At 41.4% G+C, this 16,235-nt stretch overlaps 1 protein-coding gene across 1 annotated transcript in view; it reads right to left on the reverse strand.

Moving 5' to 3' along the window:
- Positions 1–16,235, reverse strand: part of ADAMTS2 (ADAM metallopeptidase with thrombospondin type 1 motif 2) — a gene marked incomplete at both ends in the record, with an annotated part of 172,509 nt that overhangs the window by 23,840 nt on the left and 132,434 nt on the right. Inside the window, 5 exon segments of the mRNA XM_080627080.1 lie at positions 2,856–2,969; positions 4,380–4,512; positions 6,433–6,576; positions 8,201–8,306; positions 9,167–9,323. Coding sequence (XP_080483206.1) covers positions 2,856–2,969; positions 4,380–4,512; positions 6,433–6,576; positions 8,201–8,306; positions 9,167–9,323 — 654 coding nt within the window.

A 16,235-nucleotide genomic window follows, 5' to 3' on the forward strand; every position in this document is an offset into this window, starting at 1 on the left:
AGACACAGAAGTAATTGCAAGTTGCTGCGTCATCAAAGCTTCACCAAATTGACAGAATCTTCCCTCTTGCTGTTGAAAACTCAATCTAGTTTAAAAAATCAGGCTGGGAGCAATATGAAATATTCCATTTCCTTTAGGATTCTACCAAAATAGCAGTTTTCTTCCCTGGCTGGGAGGCTCCAAGAGAATATTTTATTTTTCTATCCCTAGACCCAGCAAATTATAAGTTTGCTGCCAATTGCCCTAATGGCTGTTCAGTGTCTCCATTTGCACAAGGAGACCCATTAAAAAGTTTTTGAAACAGCAGAACCTCACTCTTCTGGCAACTTCTTTCAGATAACCACATGCACAGAGGAGCTTACATACATTTACATATATTTACTTAAATATACATCTATATGTGTGCATACATACACATATATAAACAGCATTAGAAAGTCTAATCTTCCTTCGATTTTTAAGGGCCAGTGCTTAAGTTCATGACAGTGTGGGTGTGCAGACATGACTCTTATCTGCATGTTTGTTGATAATGTGCTATGGATCTCACATCTCCCACCACTGTTCTTGCCCCAGTTAGGAAGGAGGCAGCTGGACTGGATTCTCCTCAATAGCATCTGGCTAAGCTTGGGAAAGCGAAGAGACCAGTTCTCAGCTATGTGAACACCAGGCTAAGGTGCAAACATCTACGCACCATACGTCGCGTTAGTCTTGGGAGCATCGCTTTCGTTTCTGGCATCCGGTCCCCTCAGCTGCTGCAAAGCCAGGATGTTTCTTTGACACTTCAGCAGTGTTGTGATTGGTTTTAGCTTAAAATAGGCCCTGGGAATTAGTGGTATGAAATCATGAAAACTGCAAGTCTCTAAAGTGGGGGAAAAAATGGATCTTCCTGAATCAACATCTTTAATTGCTTATGTTTCTGTTCCTTTCTCTTCTGGTGTTATTCCAAAGAAAATAGTGGATCAAGTTTGAAGTTATTTTCCTCTTCCTCATGTGCTGATGAGGTATCATGAGAGATGTATCTTAAGGGAGGCTGCAACACGTCAACTGAGCCCCAGCTTTGGGCAATACATGCATTTTACATTTCCTGTCCTTTCAGGCAAGAGTCTCTGGTATTTTCCAAATTGGTAAAGACAGTGAACAGGGGAAGGCCAAAGCAAAGGCAGGGATGAAAACAAAAGGAACAGATGGAAAAGTACTGATCTGATGTGCCTGTATTGAAAACAACAACAACTAATAAACATACTGGTCAAACGCTGAGCGCCAGTATACGAAGTCAGCTGTATAACCTTCCTAACGCTGCTATTTTCTAAAATGTGTTTAGCTCAGACTGCTCAGCCTTATCTAACAAACTGGTTTTCATTTTCTGTCACTCTCCCAGGTTCTTCTTGAAGGTTGCAAGAGATTTATTTATCAAAAAAACCTGGCACAGCTCCTTTGGGAATAAAACAGTCATAGTCCCATCATCTACTGAAGCTTCAGAATGTGCACATGCTCTCTTGCATCTCCACTGAGCTAAAAAGCCTGGCTGTCTGCGCAGTTTGCTGGAGCCTTGGATCCCAAATTCCAGTCCAGAGAAAATTTTTACAGCTGAGTTGCATAATATCCTGACAAACTGTTTATAATGGAAGCACTGACAGATCTTTAACTGTATGGTTACAAGTCCTTTTCATCTTCTCATCTCTGTTTAAATACTAATATGAATGAATGGCTTGGGAAAGAGGGTGATGCAACAAAATGGAATATAACTGTATTTTTTGGGGGGTTTCATTAGTATTTTTAGGGCAAAAATCAAGATGTAGAAAAGCGAATTGAAATAAACTAAGATTTTGGACTACAATTTTTAAATAGATATATATTTAAACAAGAAACAAAGCTGTTACAAAAGGAATAATCTATAGAAGAGAAAAGCAGAAAGGCATGGTTTATATAGAACATGACTTGCTAGGGAATTAATTTAGCATTACATTATGTTTTCACAAAAAAACACATTTCAACCCATAAGAGCAGCTGCTAATACAGTTCATTTATCACATAAATGATGTCATCCCTTCGGTTTTACCAAAAAATCTTTCCAAGTAGCAACATCTTCCTCTCCCCCTCAGTCTCTGCATCCAAAGCCCAGGGAAGCCAGACTTTTACAGCAGACTTCAAAGGACTTGGAGTTCAGATCCACTATGAGCACAGCATGACCTCCACAGAAGGATAACAGAGACCTGGAGCAGGCCCAGCATGGTGGCTGTGGGTCTGAGCTGTCTGAGCCCTTGCCACCTTGACCTTCCCTCCACACTTCCTCATGCCTCCCTTGACTTTCATCAAGGCAGCAAATCCACCTCTGCAGATCAGCCCTTCTCACTTCATCTTTGCCATCAGGTTGGGTGTCTCTAGCTAATATTCAGCTCTCACATCTATCCTTTTCCTCATGGCAGCCACAGCAGTTGGGCTGTCATCTCCAGGACCTCACTGCTCTCTGCACCCCCCGCACTGGGGAGGCCAGTCAGCATCACCATAACATCACTGACACAAACATAACCCCTCCAGCCTCACAAAACTCACGAATGAGTGGAAATATCCCCAGATTTTGCTCTACCACAAAGACTTGCCAAGAAGCACAGGGCAATCTGCAGATACTTCCATGACTTGCCTGAGGATGAGGTTTGATGTTCACAGAGCTGTCATGAAGGACACACCAGCCCTGGCCCCTACCTCCTCCTCTCACACTGCTCAACAACCTTACTCGCACTCATGAGTTCAGATCCTCAAGTTAGGTTCTTCTCTCATGCCCCTTGATTTTAAGGGGAACATCCCCAACTGCACACAATCACACATGAACACACATGAGCAACACCCGCTCTCACCTTTCCTGGTGCACACATGGTCCCGTCCAGCGGAGGCCCTTTCTTTGTTTTGCAGAAGTAGGGGTTCTCGGGGTGGCTACACCACAGCTGCTTGCAGGGATCGAACGTACGGAACTGAAACACAAGAAAAATCAGAGGGGACGATGCTTCGAGAGAGCTCCCACTGGAAACTGCAATAGGAGCTGCAGCACGGTGGGGCTTTTCCTTTTCTAGCTGTAAAATGCCAGCTCTCATCACTGATTCCTGAGGAACACTCCAGTGTTTGTGCATTATCTGAGCTTTCACACAAAATCATCACTGACTCTGCAGTGAGGTCCCACCTGCATTCAAAGTCGGGCAAAAATAGTTTTACAGTAGTGACCAAAGGGACAAGGGGAAAAGCAACAGTCAGACACACACTGTCTTTCCTTACAGCTTCCCCAAAGGGTGCTGCTTCATTTGGGCAAACAATCCAAAAAATCCTTGTGCACTCATGGGAGAAGGAAACTGCTCAGACTGCAGCTCAGCTGCTGCAGTCACCTTCTCAGGAGGATGGAAATTTGACCCAGTGAATAAATCAGCATTTTATCTATAGGTTGTATAGGAGAGGCTGAGCACCACCCACCACACAGTACACTAAAACATGATGTCTGGACATGCTTTTGGCTATTCTGAGCAAAGAAGAACAGAAAGCCTCTGTCCCCCAGGCTCTGAAGAATGGAGGTAAGAAAAGACCCTCTTTGGCTGGGACATTCTTCCAAGGCAGCATCAGTGGGAATTGTGTCAAGACACAGCGCTACAGCTGATGCTTTAAAGGTTCTCATCTATCCTCTAGAGACATAGCTCGGCACACATATTGCTGCAGATGGGAATGAAAGCAGAGATGTTACGTGTTAGCAGCTGCCACACCAGCTGAAAACATCTCTTTCCATTTAATATTTTGTCCTACTTGAGGAGCTGGAGGTGGGAGGCACAGCCCTGCTGCAAAAGACTCTACTTTCTGAAGCCCATCCAGGGAGAGTTGCACTAATCTTGCCTTGCTTTAAATTTAGACTTTGTCTCATGTTCTCCTGGTGCAAGAGAGCCAACCATGTTATCAAGAGTCCTTCCAAGCTGCTCTACTCGCTGTCAAATTTATCTTCTCATGCTAGGCATCAAAATGTATCATACTTTTCATAAAACTGGATCATAAAAGCATAGCATCCCATGTTTGCGCTACAAGATATGCCACCAAATCCATCTCCTTCACACCCGGGTGGGAGTTTTGTAGCAAAATAGGAGGCTCAATAATGCAGCCAACTTGTTTGCTTGAAGTCAAAAGCTATTTGAGACAACAGAATAATTATTTCTGTAACTCCAGTTTGAAACAGAAAAGAGATACTTAAAATAACGTATTTGTCAACATTCAATTGTCATTCCTTGCTTACAGCTAAGTGGGCACGACATCTTTCCTTGTGGGCTTCACTACACTGTCTCTACTGAGGGCATTTCACAGACACAACACTTCTGGATGAGAAACAGCAGAAGCCAAACTTAAGTACTCACAGCTGTGCACATCATGTAGCCCAAACCAAAATCAAACCGGCACTGCTCATTCATGGAGTAGTGAATTCCTGGCAGCTGTGGAAGGGAAGGCCAGTCATGTTCGAAGGGATCATCACGCAGACAATCGTAGGAACTGCAACAGGCAAAAATTAGAGTAACAGATGGGGCTGTGAGACTTGCAGTGTTCGTGGTTTCATTGCCTTTTTGTTCCAAGCTAAACAGAACCTATGATTTCTCAGATGCTGGTCATGAAGAGCGGCTAATATTGCAATTACATTCACGTTAACTTTAGCATATTGCATCCACCTTTAATGGATGCTCTATACAACTTTTCTGAAGCCCTTCCATTGTAATTTCCATTTAGCTTGCAGGTAAATTTCTATCAGTCTCCAGGCTCCTTATGTGAAAGGAATCAAAGGAAGAATCCGCATGAGACCAAGAAGAAAAGAAAGTTTAATTAATTTTCCATTTGTTGAATTTCTTGCTGCTTGTAACTGTCTTTCAAGTGAACTTTTAGAAGCAGACACCAGGGTAAGCATCCGAGATTACCACTAAGCTTTGCTGTTTTTCCTGTGTCCTTGCTGAAAGCAGCAACTCATTTACAAACGCGTGCTTTCCTGCCTGCATTAAATGCTCATTTGCTCCCTTTCTGTTTCTCCTGATAGCTCTCAGCTCCATCCATACTTCATACAAAATTTTCTTTCTGTGTGATGAATATGTGAGTACCTCCTCTCCTCCTATATAGGGCAGACAGCCTGTAATGTACTAAAATCACACCTAAGTTGTTTGGAGGACAGAGAACTGATGCTAATATCAATGAATGGTTAACACAGTATAATCATTGGTTAATTCACAAGACCAACATGGTCAACAGTATCTCTGAAATGTCTCCGAGTTATTTAACAGACATGAGGACAGCACAAACAAGTTTGTTCTGGCAACTGTTCGGGTTGCCTTGAAGATATCAATGGCTCAAAGCAGAATTTTGAGGTTAGATTTACTTCAAAGCACGCCACCATTCTGCTTTGTTACCAGATATTTTCAAATAGCTATATTTAAAAGAATGTAAAGCAGATCTAGGCCAGATGACTTTTATTTAATGTCTAATGCTTTGAAGGATCTTGCTAATTGAAACAATCACACTTCCCTCACGACATTTCTATTCCATTGCCATACCTAAGATACTCAAGATAATACAAATATTGAAAAAAAGACTGACTCATGTTTATTTCATGTATTTTGCTGTATTTTTTCCTACTCATTTGCAGGTTTTGCTAAGCATCCTTTTAGTTTCCCCACATTTTTGCCATACAACTTGCATATAACAACAGGGGGAAGATTTTTTCTATATGGAGCAAAACCATGGTCATAAACATCACAGTTTGTCAAGGAAATCCAGAGCAGGTCTAGTGCCCAAAGTGTCAGGTTCAAAGGGAAGGCAAAGGACACAGATGAAGCTGTTTAAACAGCTTTTACATTTAGGGTACTTGAAGGAAAAGTAACAACTTATTAGAATTATTAACTTAGAATTATTTCTAGAACCATGCCCTTTCTCTGGATATCTTAAAGTCAAGAAAAGCCCTGAGCACTTGAAGGGCACAATTTCCTCTTTAGGTAGCACCATCTTATCATTGACAGGTATCATAAGCAGCAAATGGCTTTTGAAGACAAATTTGGTATCTGTAAGATAGACACCACACTGCTGAGCAGCATAAGCACTCCTCCAGCCAGACACTGCATTAGAGAGGGAGGAAAGTTAGCAATGAGATTTGTAATAGCACCTTCTCATACCCCCTGAGAGGACAGCATATATGTTATCAATGTCCAGAAAATGAATAGATGCAAATGAAATGAGAACAACTTAATATGGGCAGAGAACTTGCGTTATTTTTTGCAACTGATGGGAAAGTATCTTGTTCCCAATAGGAGGATCCTTTGTTTTAGTCAACCCCATTTGAGTAACTAACAAAAGGCTAAAGCACAAATGCTAGATGCAGAATTGTTTTTACATGCTTCCTAATCAAAGAAGAGAGACTGCTTAACAGCTACTCACTGGAGATATCGATTCAGTTCTTGCTGGCTGCAACGAGACCAGTGGAAGCGATGAAACGCAGCTTGCACAAGAGGGGCCATGATGCTCCCCAGGCGGACTTCGTCCCCACATCTGTTCCCTTGGCCATCGTGCTCCATGCCTAAACTGCCCCGCACAGGAGAGAGCCAGCACAGTTATATTGCAGGTGAACTCTGAGTGCCCAAGTGCTTCCACACCCCAAATGTCACCAGTGGTTGACTGCAACAAGGTTCATAAGCCCCGTGACTCTTGTCCACATGAGCAAAGTCATAAGAAATAAAACAGAGTGAGCCTGAAGCTAAACAGCTCATATGTAGTAGCTCCCACAATGAAGTGTTGACCCTTGAGAGTACTTTCATGTGATTAGCTGAATCCTCTAAACTAAAAATAACGTTCTTTGGACTTTGCTGCACATTCACATTTGTGAATTACTACAGCTCAATGAATCCATTTCTGGATTAAAGAGCTAGACCACCCCCCTGGAGTATTAACACAAATTAATTCATACTCCAATCTGGGGCTATTCAGGAGTTTATCTAACTTTTAAAACATCACACCTTAGCTTAATTTGAAGTAATCTGCAATTGTAGACAAGTCCTTTCCATGGCAAAAAAAAAAGACACCACACTGAAAGCTAGTTTAGACTAGCTGCTGGAATTGCCCAGTAGCATTCCCACATTGTTACATGTGAAACAGCCTGGAAAGTATTGGGTGCTTTCCAGAAATTATCCCAAAGTACAGATATTTAAAAATTTCCTTTCAGTTTTATTATATGTTTCCCCATTCCCTTTGTTAGGATTTTCTATTGCATTTTTTTATAAGCACTGTTTGACTAACGTGAAATATCTGTCTGCAATTTAAACCAAATTAACAGACTGGGGCTGAATGTGCTTTGAAGGATTACAAACGTTCTCCAGTGGAATCCCTTTTAAAGCTCACTCTGTCTTCTTTTTAATCCTAATTCAAAAATTCTGGAATCAAATACCATCTGGGTATCAGTTCTATGTCCCTCTCTAATTAAGATACATTTACAGTGATTTCAACTTTTTTTTTAAAGCCCTTAATAACTCCGATACAACAAAGAGAAAGGGGCCTGCAGGCTTTCTTAGGGAAAACAGATCAGATTGAAACTGTTCAGAAAAAGCCTTCTGGGAACTGTTGTTCTACCAAAGAGAAAATGGGAGATCAGTGGGTGTTCTCTGCAAACAGGGAAACTAAAATTCTCTAGGAGAAACGAGTCATGATAAATGCTGCCCAGTAATTGGTTCTAATTGCATCAGTAAGTAAAATGATTGCATTTTTTATATGAAATACACCGAACAGTTGTAACCTCAGTGCTTGGCACCTCATTTCTATACAGTATTGTATCCTTTCCCAGAAGCAACATATACAGATGATGTGCTTATTTAATATGGATTGTTTTCAAGACTCATGTATTCCACTGACTCAACGAATTCATACATTATGAGTACTTTACATTTCCACCAGGAGATTACAATACATCGTTTAATCTACTCTTACAGCAGCCCAGGAAGAAATTTTGGTATTAGCTCCTCTTTCATTTGAAAATACCCAAATATAAAGCTTACTTAAGATCATAAAGAAAGCATTGATAGAGCTGAGACCTGAAGCCAGAGCCAATCCTGAATATTGTTTCTTAACATAAATTGACTCTTTCCAATGTCATTGGTATTTGTCAGCACCAAAGACATTTTAAGGTAGGACACAGGATGCCCACAGTTCTACTCACACATGTCCAGTTTCATGAGCCACCACAAATGCAGATGAAAAACCATCTTCATGGTTCAGAGTGCAGCTTCGAACAGGATGACACATTCCAGTGACCGGAGCATAGCCTGTGAGAAATAACAAGTGTTCCAGAAGTATGGGAAGGCAATGTGGTGAGCAGCTCTAGGACAAACATCTGTCTTTTGTTGTGACACAAATTGAGTTGATGTGGTCCTCTCAAGAAGCCTTTGTCCCTGAACATTTAATAATGCGCTCCCTCATCTACGAAACAGATCAAACCAGCCTGTTGAATAAATTAAAACTAAATTCCCAGCTCAAAGAGGAAAATGCCATTACCTCTGGACCATCCTGCAACTGCCTTCCCTAAGTGCATGATGCAACAGGGGAAAAGGACACTGCATGCTGCTGGGTTACAGCCCACGAGGAGCTCAGTGCACTTCCAGCCCTCAGGAAACATATGAGCAAAGCCCCAGCCCTGTGCTGGCAGCAGACCTGGCCAGCCCAAAAGAAATGGGAAAGCTCTGAGATTTATCCCCTCCGGTGAACAAACCTGAGCTCACGGGAGCAAAGCCCTGAAGAAAGGAAAAAGTGGACAGCATGTGGCCTTGCTGTTCCAGACCTCACCGGAACAATATTTCTTGGCAATCCTGCTGGGACATGGCGACAACTTTGGAGAGTTTAAACACAAAATCTACTCTTTAATCTTTCAGCATTTTTAGGACTGTTTACATATAGATCCCATTTTCTTGGCTTCAGCGAGAGCAAAGAAGTGATCCAATAAATAATTCCACCAGTAAGAAAGGATAAAATAGTGACACAATTACAACCAAAAATGGCCCTATGCAGAGCTCTTGGGGAAAGAAAACGCTAGCCAAAACTAAGCAAAAGATGCACAATTAAACTTTGCATGACTAGCCTCGCTAAGGGGTGAACACAAATCCAGAACAAAACCTGATACACATCTTACCTTGCATGCCAGATGGACCAAAATCCTGCCTTGTGAGAAAGATCGCATGGTCGTGGTATTCTGCATGCCCAGTGTCAGGTTTCTGCTGCAAGTAGGCCCAGCGACACACATTCTCCAGGCTTTGTGAAGGGTTCCCAATCTCTATCAGACTCATAGACTGTGCATGCAGATAGGAAAAGGACACCAACAGTTACTTATTAAAAGCTTGGGCAATTGTTTTCCCATCTTGTTCAGTTGGGACTAAACATCCCATTTCCATTACAAGTTTGTTCTTAATAAAGAGGCAATTACACTTCAGAAACAAATTTTATTGGATCAAGAAAGTAAGAGAATAGCTGAAGTTCATGGTTAGATTAAATGTGATTTCCTCATTTAATGAGATGTAAGATACAACAAAAGAAAAAAAGATAGATAGAATAAAACCAAAAAGATGGGTATTTTAAAGACAAAATTGATACTGTGCATTATTATTTATATGCCACCAGCTTGCACCATCGCTTCCAGTCTGGTTATACAGTTTGCGATTGAGGCCGTGCCTTTACCAGAACTGCAGTGGCTCTTGGCCGGCAGAGACTAACCTGGCATGGGAAAGAGTAATGTGTAACGGTCAAGGAAGCAAATCACAACAGCAGCAGACAGACAGCACCCTGCCCTAGTTCATCAGCCAGTTTTGCTGTGAAACTGAGAGGTTAGGCTGTTTTGTCAGACCTTGGAATGCTACAGGATCGTCTGTGAGTGTAAAACCTGAGAGCACTTTTTTCAGCTGTACTTGAATCATTGATTTCAGAAATGGACTTTCCCAATGACTGTCTTTTAAAGTGCATTTGCGTTATTCCATCTGTATCTGAAGGTCATTCAGAAGGTAACTGTGCCACACCATTCTCCCTATAAACCACCTGTTATGTGGTGGTGTGCCGACACGGCTTAGCCAACTCAGATGAGTGTTAGCTGGGATGCAAAGGGCAATTCTCTTCAACAAGAAAGAGAAAGAAACTTTAAAATCCAACTACTACATTTGTACTTTCTTAAGAATTCCCAGCTAATTCTACTTAGTTCTGTGTGTTGCTAAGACATAAGAAAGCTTATTGTATGTGGGATGCTATAAAATGCATGACTAATTGACCCATCCCAGGCCATCCAGGATTTGTAAGAACTACACATGTGAACCCTGGCTTTTCCTTTGCAAAAATTATATTGCCATGACAACACTGCAACCATAACACAAACCACTACAATTTAGATGCTATACTATACTGTAAGCATTCGTCATTCCAAAATACTTAACGTAGAGCAAAACCTTGCCTAGGCCAAAAATAAGAGAGAAGTACTATAGTTCATTTTCAATTACAGATGTATTTGACATGTCCTCTAATTGAGTGCATGATGGAGTACACAGAGTATTGACTACATGAAAAAGAAAATCCTCAAAGGGTTGTGGAGGAACAACTGGAATTGATAAAAGGAAAGGCTGCCAAACTGAGGTCTGATTCTGGCAAACCCAGAGTATTACAATTCTGCAAATGTTCAGAAAAACAAATTAATAAACCAAATAGAGGCACAGTTTGGATTCTGATACCACTATGGAATGAAAAAGTTGTAATATAATCCCACACTGGATCATACTGCTTCCAGCCATAATTCCCTTGAAACTGAACTAATAACTGTATTTAAATGGTGGGACAGTTGTGGTGCCTTTATTGCATCTTTGTATATTTATAAGAACAGACTTAAACAAACTTTGAGTCACTATTACAGGGTAAAATCCTGGCTTTTCAAGCAAAAATCCTATTCAGTTTAACAAGATTTGACCATTGCTGAAGTGTTTAATAACATCCATCAGCAGTAAACCAAAAACAAACAAGCAAACAAACAAAAACCCTATCTCCATCATCTCCACCTTTTTCTCATTTCTCCAAAGCCACACAAAAGAAATCGATGCCTTCAAGGAGTTCAGTGAGAAATCTTATTGCAAGATTCAAAAAGCAAAGAATGCTGTAAAATGAAGTTGAGAAATCTCAAGGCATGCGTATCACGAATAGTTCTTTGTCTCCTGATGACCTCCTTCTGTACATTCTACCAAATGAAAATCATCACATTTTAGAAGCTGCACTGATTGAAAAATGGACAAAGCACATGCTATCAACATGTGCCTTGGTTTAAGGGTATATGAATATATACAAAATCTCTGCATGATCAGCAAACAAGCATAGAATATCAAAAGGTCAACAATTTCCAAGTAACCACTTTATTATAGCTTTCTTCTGTCATATGTGACCTCTTCTCTGCCCACTAAACTGAAACCTTGAGAGTGGACTCCAGCGCAAAAGCAGAAGATTACTCTTTGAATGAACTAACCTTAAACTGCAGTAGCTTGCAGCACTTTTCTGATGAACATCAAGTCTGCTGCCGTGGAATGCCCAGCAGCTCCCCTGGTTTGGGCATCTGGCATAAGTCAACAAATATCTTCACCGTATACTTATGTTCATTCTGACAGCAAAACCACTGGTTCAGTCCAAGAGCATCTCAATGCTTATTTACTAAAATAGTTATTTCTGAGTTTGAAAGGAGGACCAACTGGTTAATATGGAGTATTGTAGGGTCTTTTGCATCCAACACAATGGGGAAAATCAAGAAAATCCCTTTGGCACTAGAGGGGAACTGAGAACACGCAAGTCTGTAAATCATGTTTCAGCTGACAACCTGACTTCTTTGCCAGTGACAGAATTTTAACATCAGGAGTGGAACACATAAAATTGAGCCTTACTGCTCTTTAATTTGGTAAATGAGGTATCCTGTAGGAAGTGAGTTATTTTAAGTGCCCATGTGTTACAGATACAAATAGCAAGTTGAGGTTCTGTGCCAGTGAAGAGGACTTCCAAAGAGGAAATACTCAGCCTACCTGCTGAGTACTCAGAGTCCACTGAGCATTCAAATCATCTGGCCACAAATGCCTTGTCTTCCTTCACTGTAAGCAGCCTAAAAAGAGAAATCCTCTTGATTCCTAGCAAATTTTCACTCAAATTCCCAATTTCTGCAGCTTGCCAAGGACTTCCAAATCAGAAAGGCTCTAGCAGTACTAACAATGAATACTGCATGGCCAGAGACTAGATGATCTTTTGAGGTCCCTTCCAACCCTCGGGATTCTGTGATATGGGCTCCGAGTCAACCTCACTATGCTATGCAATTGCCCAGAGAAGGGAAACAGAGGAATACAAATATAATGTAGTATTTCCCTCCACATAACCTCTAAGGCTCAGGTAGTCTTTGGATTAGAGATTTCTTGAGCCAAACATGCCTTTATGTTGCATGTTTATTCACTTTTCCAGCTGCCTCACCTTTACAGATAAATACTGCTGTCCTGCAAGAAAGCTTACAAAATCATGGGACTAGGCACAGCTTGCTACTAGACAGGGCAGATGTAATATGTGTTGGAATTTACTCTTGCAGAGAAATTAGATAACAGTTGATAATATTTTCTGTTGGAACTCAATGGGGAGCTTTCATCAGACTCAGAAAAGCCCAGCCCCTCATTAAATGGACAAAGCAAAAAGAGAAAGAGAAAAAGAGATAGTACTGTAAAAAAGAAGAGAGAGATGTACAGTAATAAGTACAGAAAGTAAAGCTAAAATCCCTCTTTCTCAGACTGCAAACAGACAAAGTTTAGGGGCTAGCAGGCTGCATGTGAAGAGGTGTAGGTGTTACCGTTGGCCAGCAAAGGGCACATACTGCCAGCAACATGCAGGTGCTGCCGCTGGCTGGGAGCTCAGACCTGGCCTGGAAGGACCTCTTTCCAAACAGGACAGCAGGCCTGTGGAGAGCATTACTCAGCTGATCAGCAGGAAATCAGCCAATGGAAAGAGAAACTTTCCTTCTCACAGCGAGAAAAGCAAAAAAATCTGTGGGCATTTCAGAGAACTGCTGATGGAAACAGATGGAGACGTTAGCCAAGAAGTGGAAAGGTCTCAGCTGGGAGAACATCCTCCATGCAAGGAGACACCACAGAGGGTTATGAGGACAGTCTGCCCTAGAGAACCTGCTGAAATCTTTGCTCTGAGAAACTCCAGATGTACTAATGCCTTGCATTTTCCTTCTTTTTTGATTCTGCCTTTATTTATTCTCTCTTCCCTTCTTTCTTAGATGGAAGCAGCAGAAAAAACAGACAAAAATAAACAACTGAGTTGCAACTACCACTCACATAAAGAGGCACAGCAGGGCAACCCAAAACATTCTGTGATTCTATGAAATACAAAGTTATCTTAGAGAAAACCCGCAGATTTAGTCTACATTCTACCCAAACTTGTCAAGAATGTCCATATTGCCAGTCCATGTGAAAGACACACTCATATCACAAACAGAATGGCACTTTTCCTTAACCAACTGCTTTATTTATCTGCCATTTGGCATAACTGGGTACAACTTTGGAACGGTGTTGATGAGCAGGTACTTGATGATAGGAACTTAAGATATTCAGGCTGGTCAGAAGCCTGACAGAAAAGGACCTTTCCTAACTCATCCATTAGGTGGTGCTCCAAGAGTACCAATGGAGAAGGCTTTGCTGCTCTTCAGTAGCTCCAGAAGGAGCAGAAATATGCTTAACTTGATAGGCTTCAAACTATGGCAGCAGAAGTTGGACCACAGCAGTGCGCACACTGGGGAAAGAATTTAACATACAACTTTCCGCTCTTGAATATTCAAAGTCTCTGCGAAACACACTGCTTACATTGCACTTCTATTGTTCATTGCATATTGGATTAGATCTTCTATATTGTTCTCTCATTCTTAACAAGACAAGCAAAAAATAAACAAACACAATTATTGAGTGTCCATGGTAACTGAACTAACAGAAATAACTCATTCAGCAAACTGTCATTTTGCATTCAAAGGATTTGTAAAGCTTTCTTATGGCAGCAGTTTGTAAACATTTTTCAGTCTCTAATTCTGTATAAATATAAGCAGACCAGGAATACAAAGTACTGTTCATGCTATCAGCCAGCTCTACAATCTTCAAGGTCCCAAAGAAACACAGTAGGAAATTATGAGCTATGAGTCTAATATATAAATAAGGCACAATATCTCCTGTCATATCCATCTCCACCCTAAACATATGAAAAAGTGCAAAAATATGAACAGCAGCCAAAATGATATATAATATATAGGTTCTAGCCTTGCAACTCAGCCTGTGCCAAACTGGTTGCTGGATATGGCCAAAAACTGGGGTCAAGAACTTCATCTTCAGACACATTTATATACCATACTGCAAGATCAGGGCTCAATTCCTGCCAATCAGGTCTTCTGCATCTACCAATGGGAGTGGGAAACTAAGATACTCACCTCACATTAGTGACCTGACAAGGAGAGACTGGAGAAGAGAGGGCTCAGGGACATGTCATCAATGTACATAAATACCTATTGGGAAGGAAGTAAAGTCAACTGAGCCAGTCTTCTCAGTGGTATCCAGAGAAAGGACAAGAGGCAATGGGCAAAAACTGAAATATAAGAAATGGCATTTAAAATGCAAGGAAAAAATGGTAAGAATGCTACTGTAGTTTTACCATAAGAATGGCCAAACATTGGGAAAGGTTGCACAAACAGGTTGTGGAGTCTCTGTCTTTGGACATATTCAAAACCCAGCTGGACGAGGTCGCAAGCAATCTGCTCTAGGTGACTTTGCTTTGAGCAAGGGGTTTGGATTAGATGAGGCCCAGAGGTCCTGTCCAAGCACAGCTATTCTGTAACTCTAATGTACAGGTAACAACCTCTTTGCATTGCCAGGCAAAAATTCTCTTAGCCAGAGTCTTTGCATTTTCCCAGGGCAAGAAGAACCCTCATCCGTTTCCCTCCAACCAGAGTCAACAGCAAAATGGTAAGGATGAACAGCAGATTTAAGGGATAAACCTGGTTTGTCCTTCCACCTCAGCTGTGTCACCTTTGCCACCCCCTGGGGAACAGAGAGGAGAACCTGGCTGAGGCTGAGCGTCTCCCCTGCTCATTGTGCTTCAACTGAAAAGGTCAGATGGCAGAGGTAAAGAAAGCACCATTTTATGAAAAGATCGAAGGTAAAATCTTGCCCAAATGAAGACAGTAGGAGCTCTGCTGATACCCTGGATGTGCACTATTGATAAATCCTTCTCAGTTGAATAGCCTGGTCCTATGAGACTGTAGACATCCACCCCTTATTACCTTCTTCCTGAACTGCCATCTTGAAGCTATTTGGGTTTTCTTCTCTTCACTAAACTTTTTGAAAGGCTGTCGGCCTTGGTGGCCAGGTTCCTCTTTCAGTTTCACCGAGTTAACACGTGGCCAAAGTATGACCACTTCTTGGGTTGGTTTATAGTTAACATGGGTTTTCTCTCCCTATTGGTTGACAGATGTGTACAGAGCAGACACAGCATCCCATCTTGTTCCAGTCTGAATATGGGTAAATCAAGCTATGCATGTTGCTCCAAAGGACAGTTCAGAGGTGTCCTGCACTGCCACGTTCACATTTTCTGAGAAATAACCCTCCTAAATTCTTGGGTGGCTGCATTTATTTGAAGTCCTGCAGGTCCTGTAAAAGTCTTTCTGACTTCTCTTCATTCATAACGGTTTTAATTACACCCATCCCAGCTAAATGTGTGCTCTTCTCTGCCGCTGTGCAAGGGCAGCTCATCTGCACACAAAGTCACCATTGTTGGTGGACAGAGTGTGGAGCTGGAGCCAGGAACTTCTGAGGTCTTATCCCAGCCTGCCAGTGGCCTTCCGTGTGGCCTTGGAAAATAACACTTAGCATCTTTGTTTTTTTAGCTGTAAAATGGAAATAATAATCTTTATTCATCCACCTCAAAGAGGCGATGAGAGGATTTTATGCAGTGCTTAGGACTTAAATGTTTCCAAACAAATTTTATAATAACCAGTCAAGGTTTTTAAACCCATTCTCAGCTCATCTTTTGCCACCTCCTCTGCACTTGGTGATAGTGGTTGCTTTGCTTATTCTCCTGAGTATTCTAGAGCTAGCTGGATTACAGAGCAGTTACAACCAAAATAGGTCTAAATGGAATCATTTGCCCAAACATTGAATTATATTCATCTC

The sequence above is a fragment of the Psittacula echo genome, assembly GCF_963264785.1.
Source record: "Psittacula echo genome assembly, chromosome: 11".
Lineage (NCBI taxonomy): Eukaryota > Metazoa > Chordata > Aves > Psittaciformes > Psittacidae > Psittacula > Psittacula echo.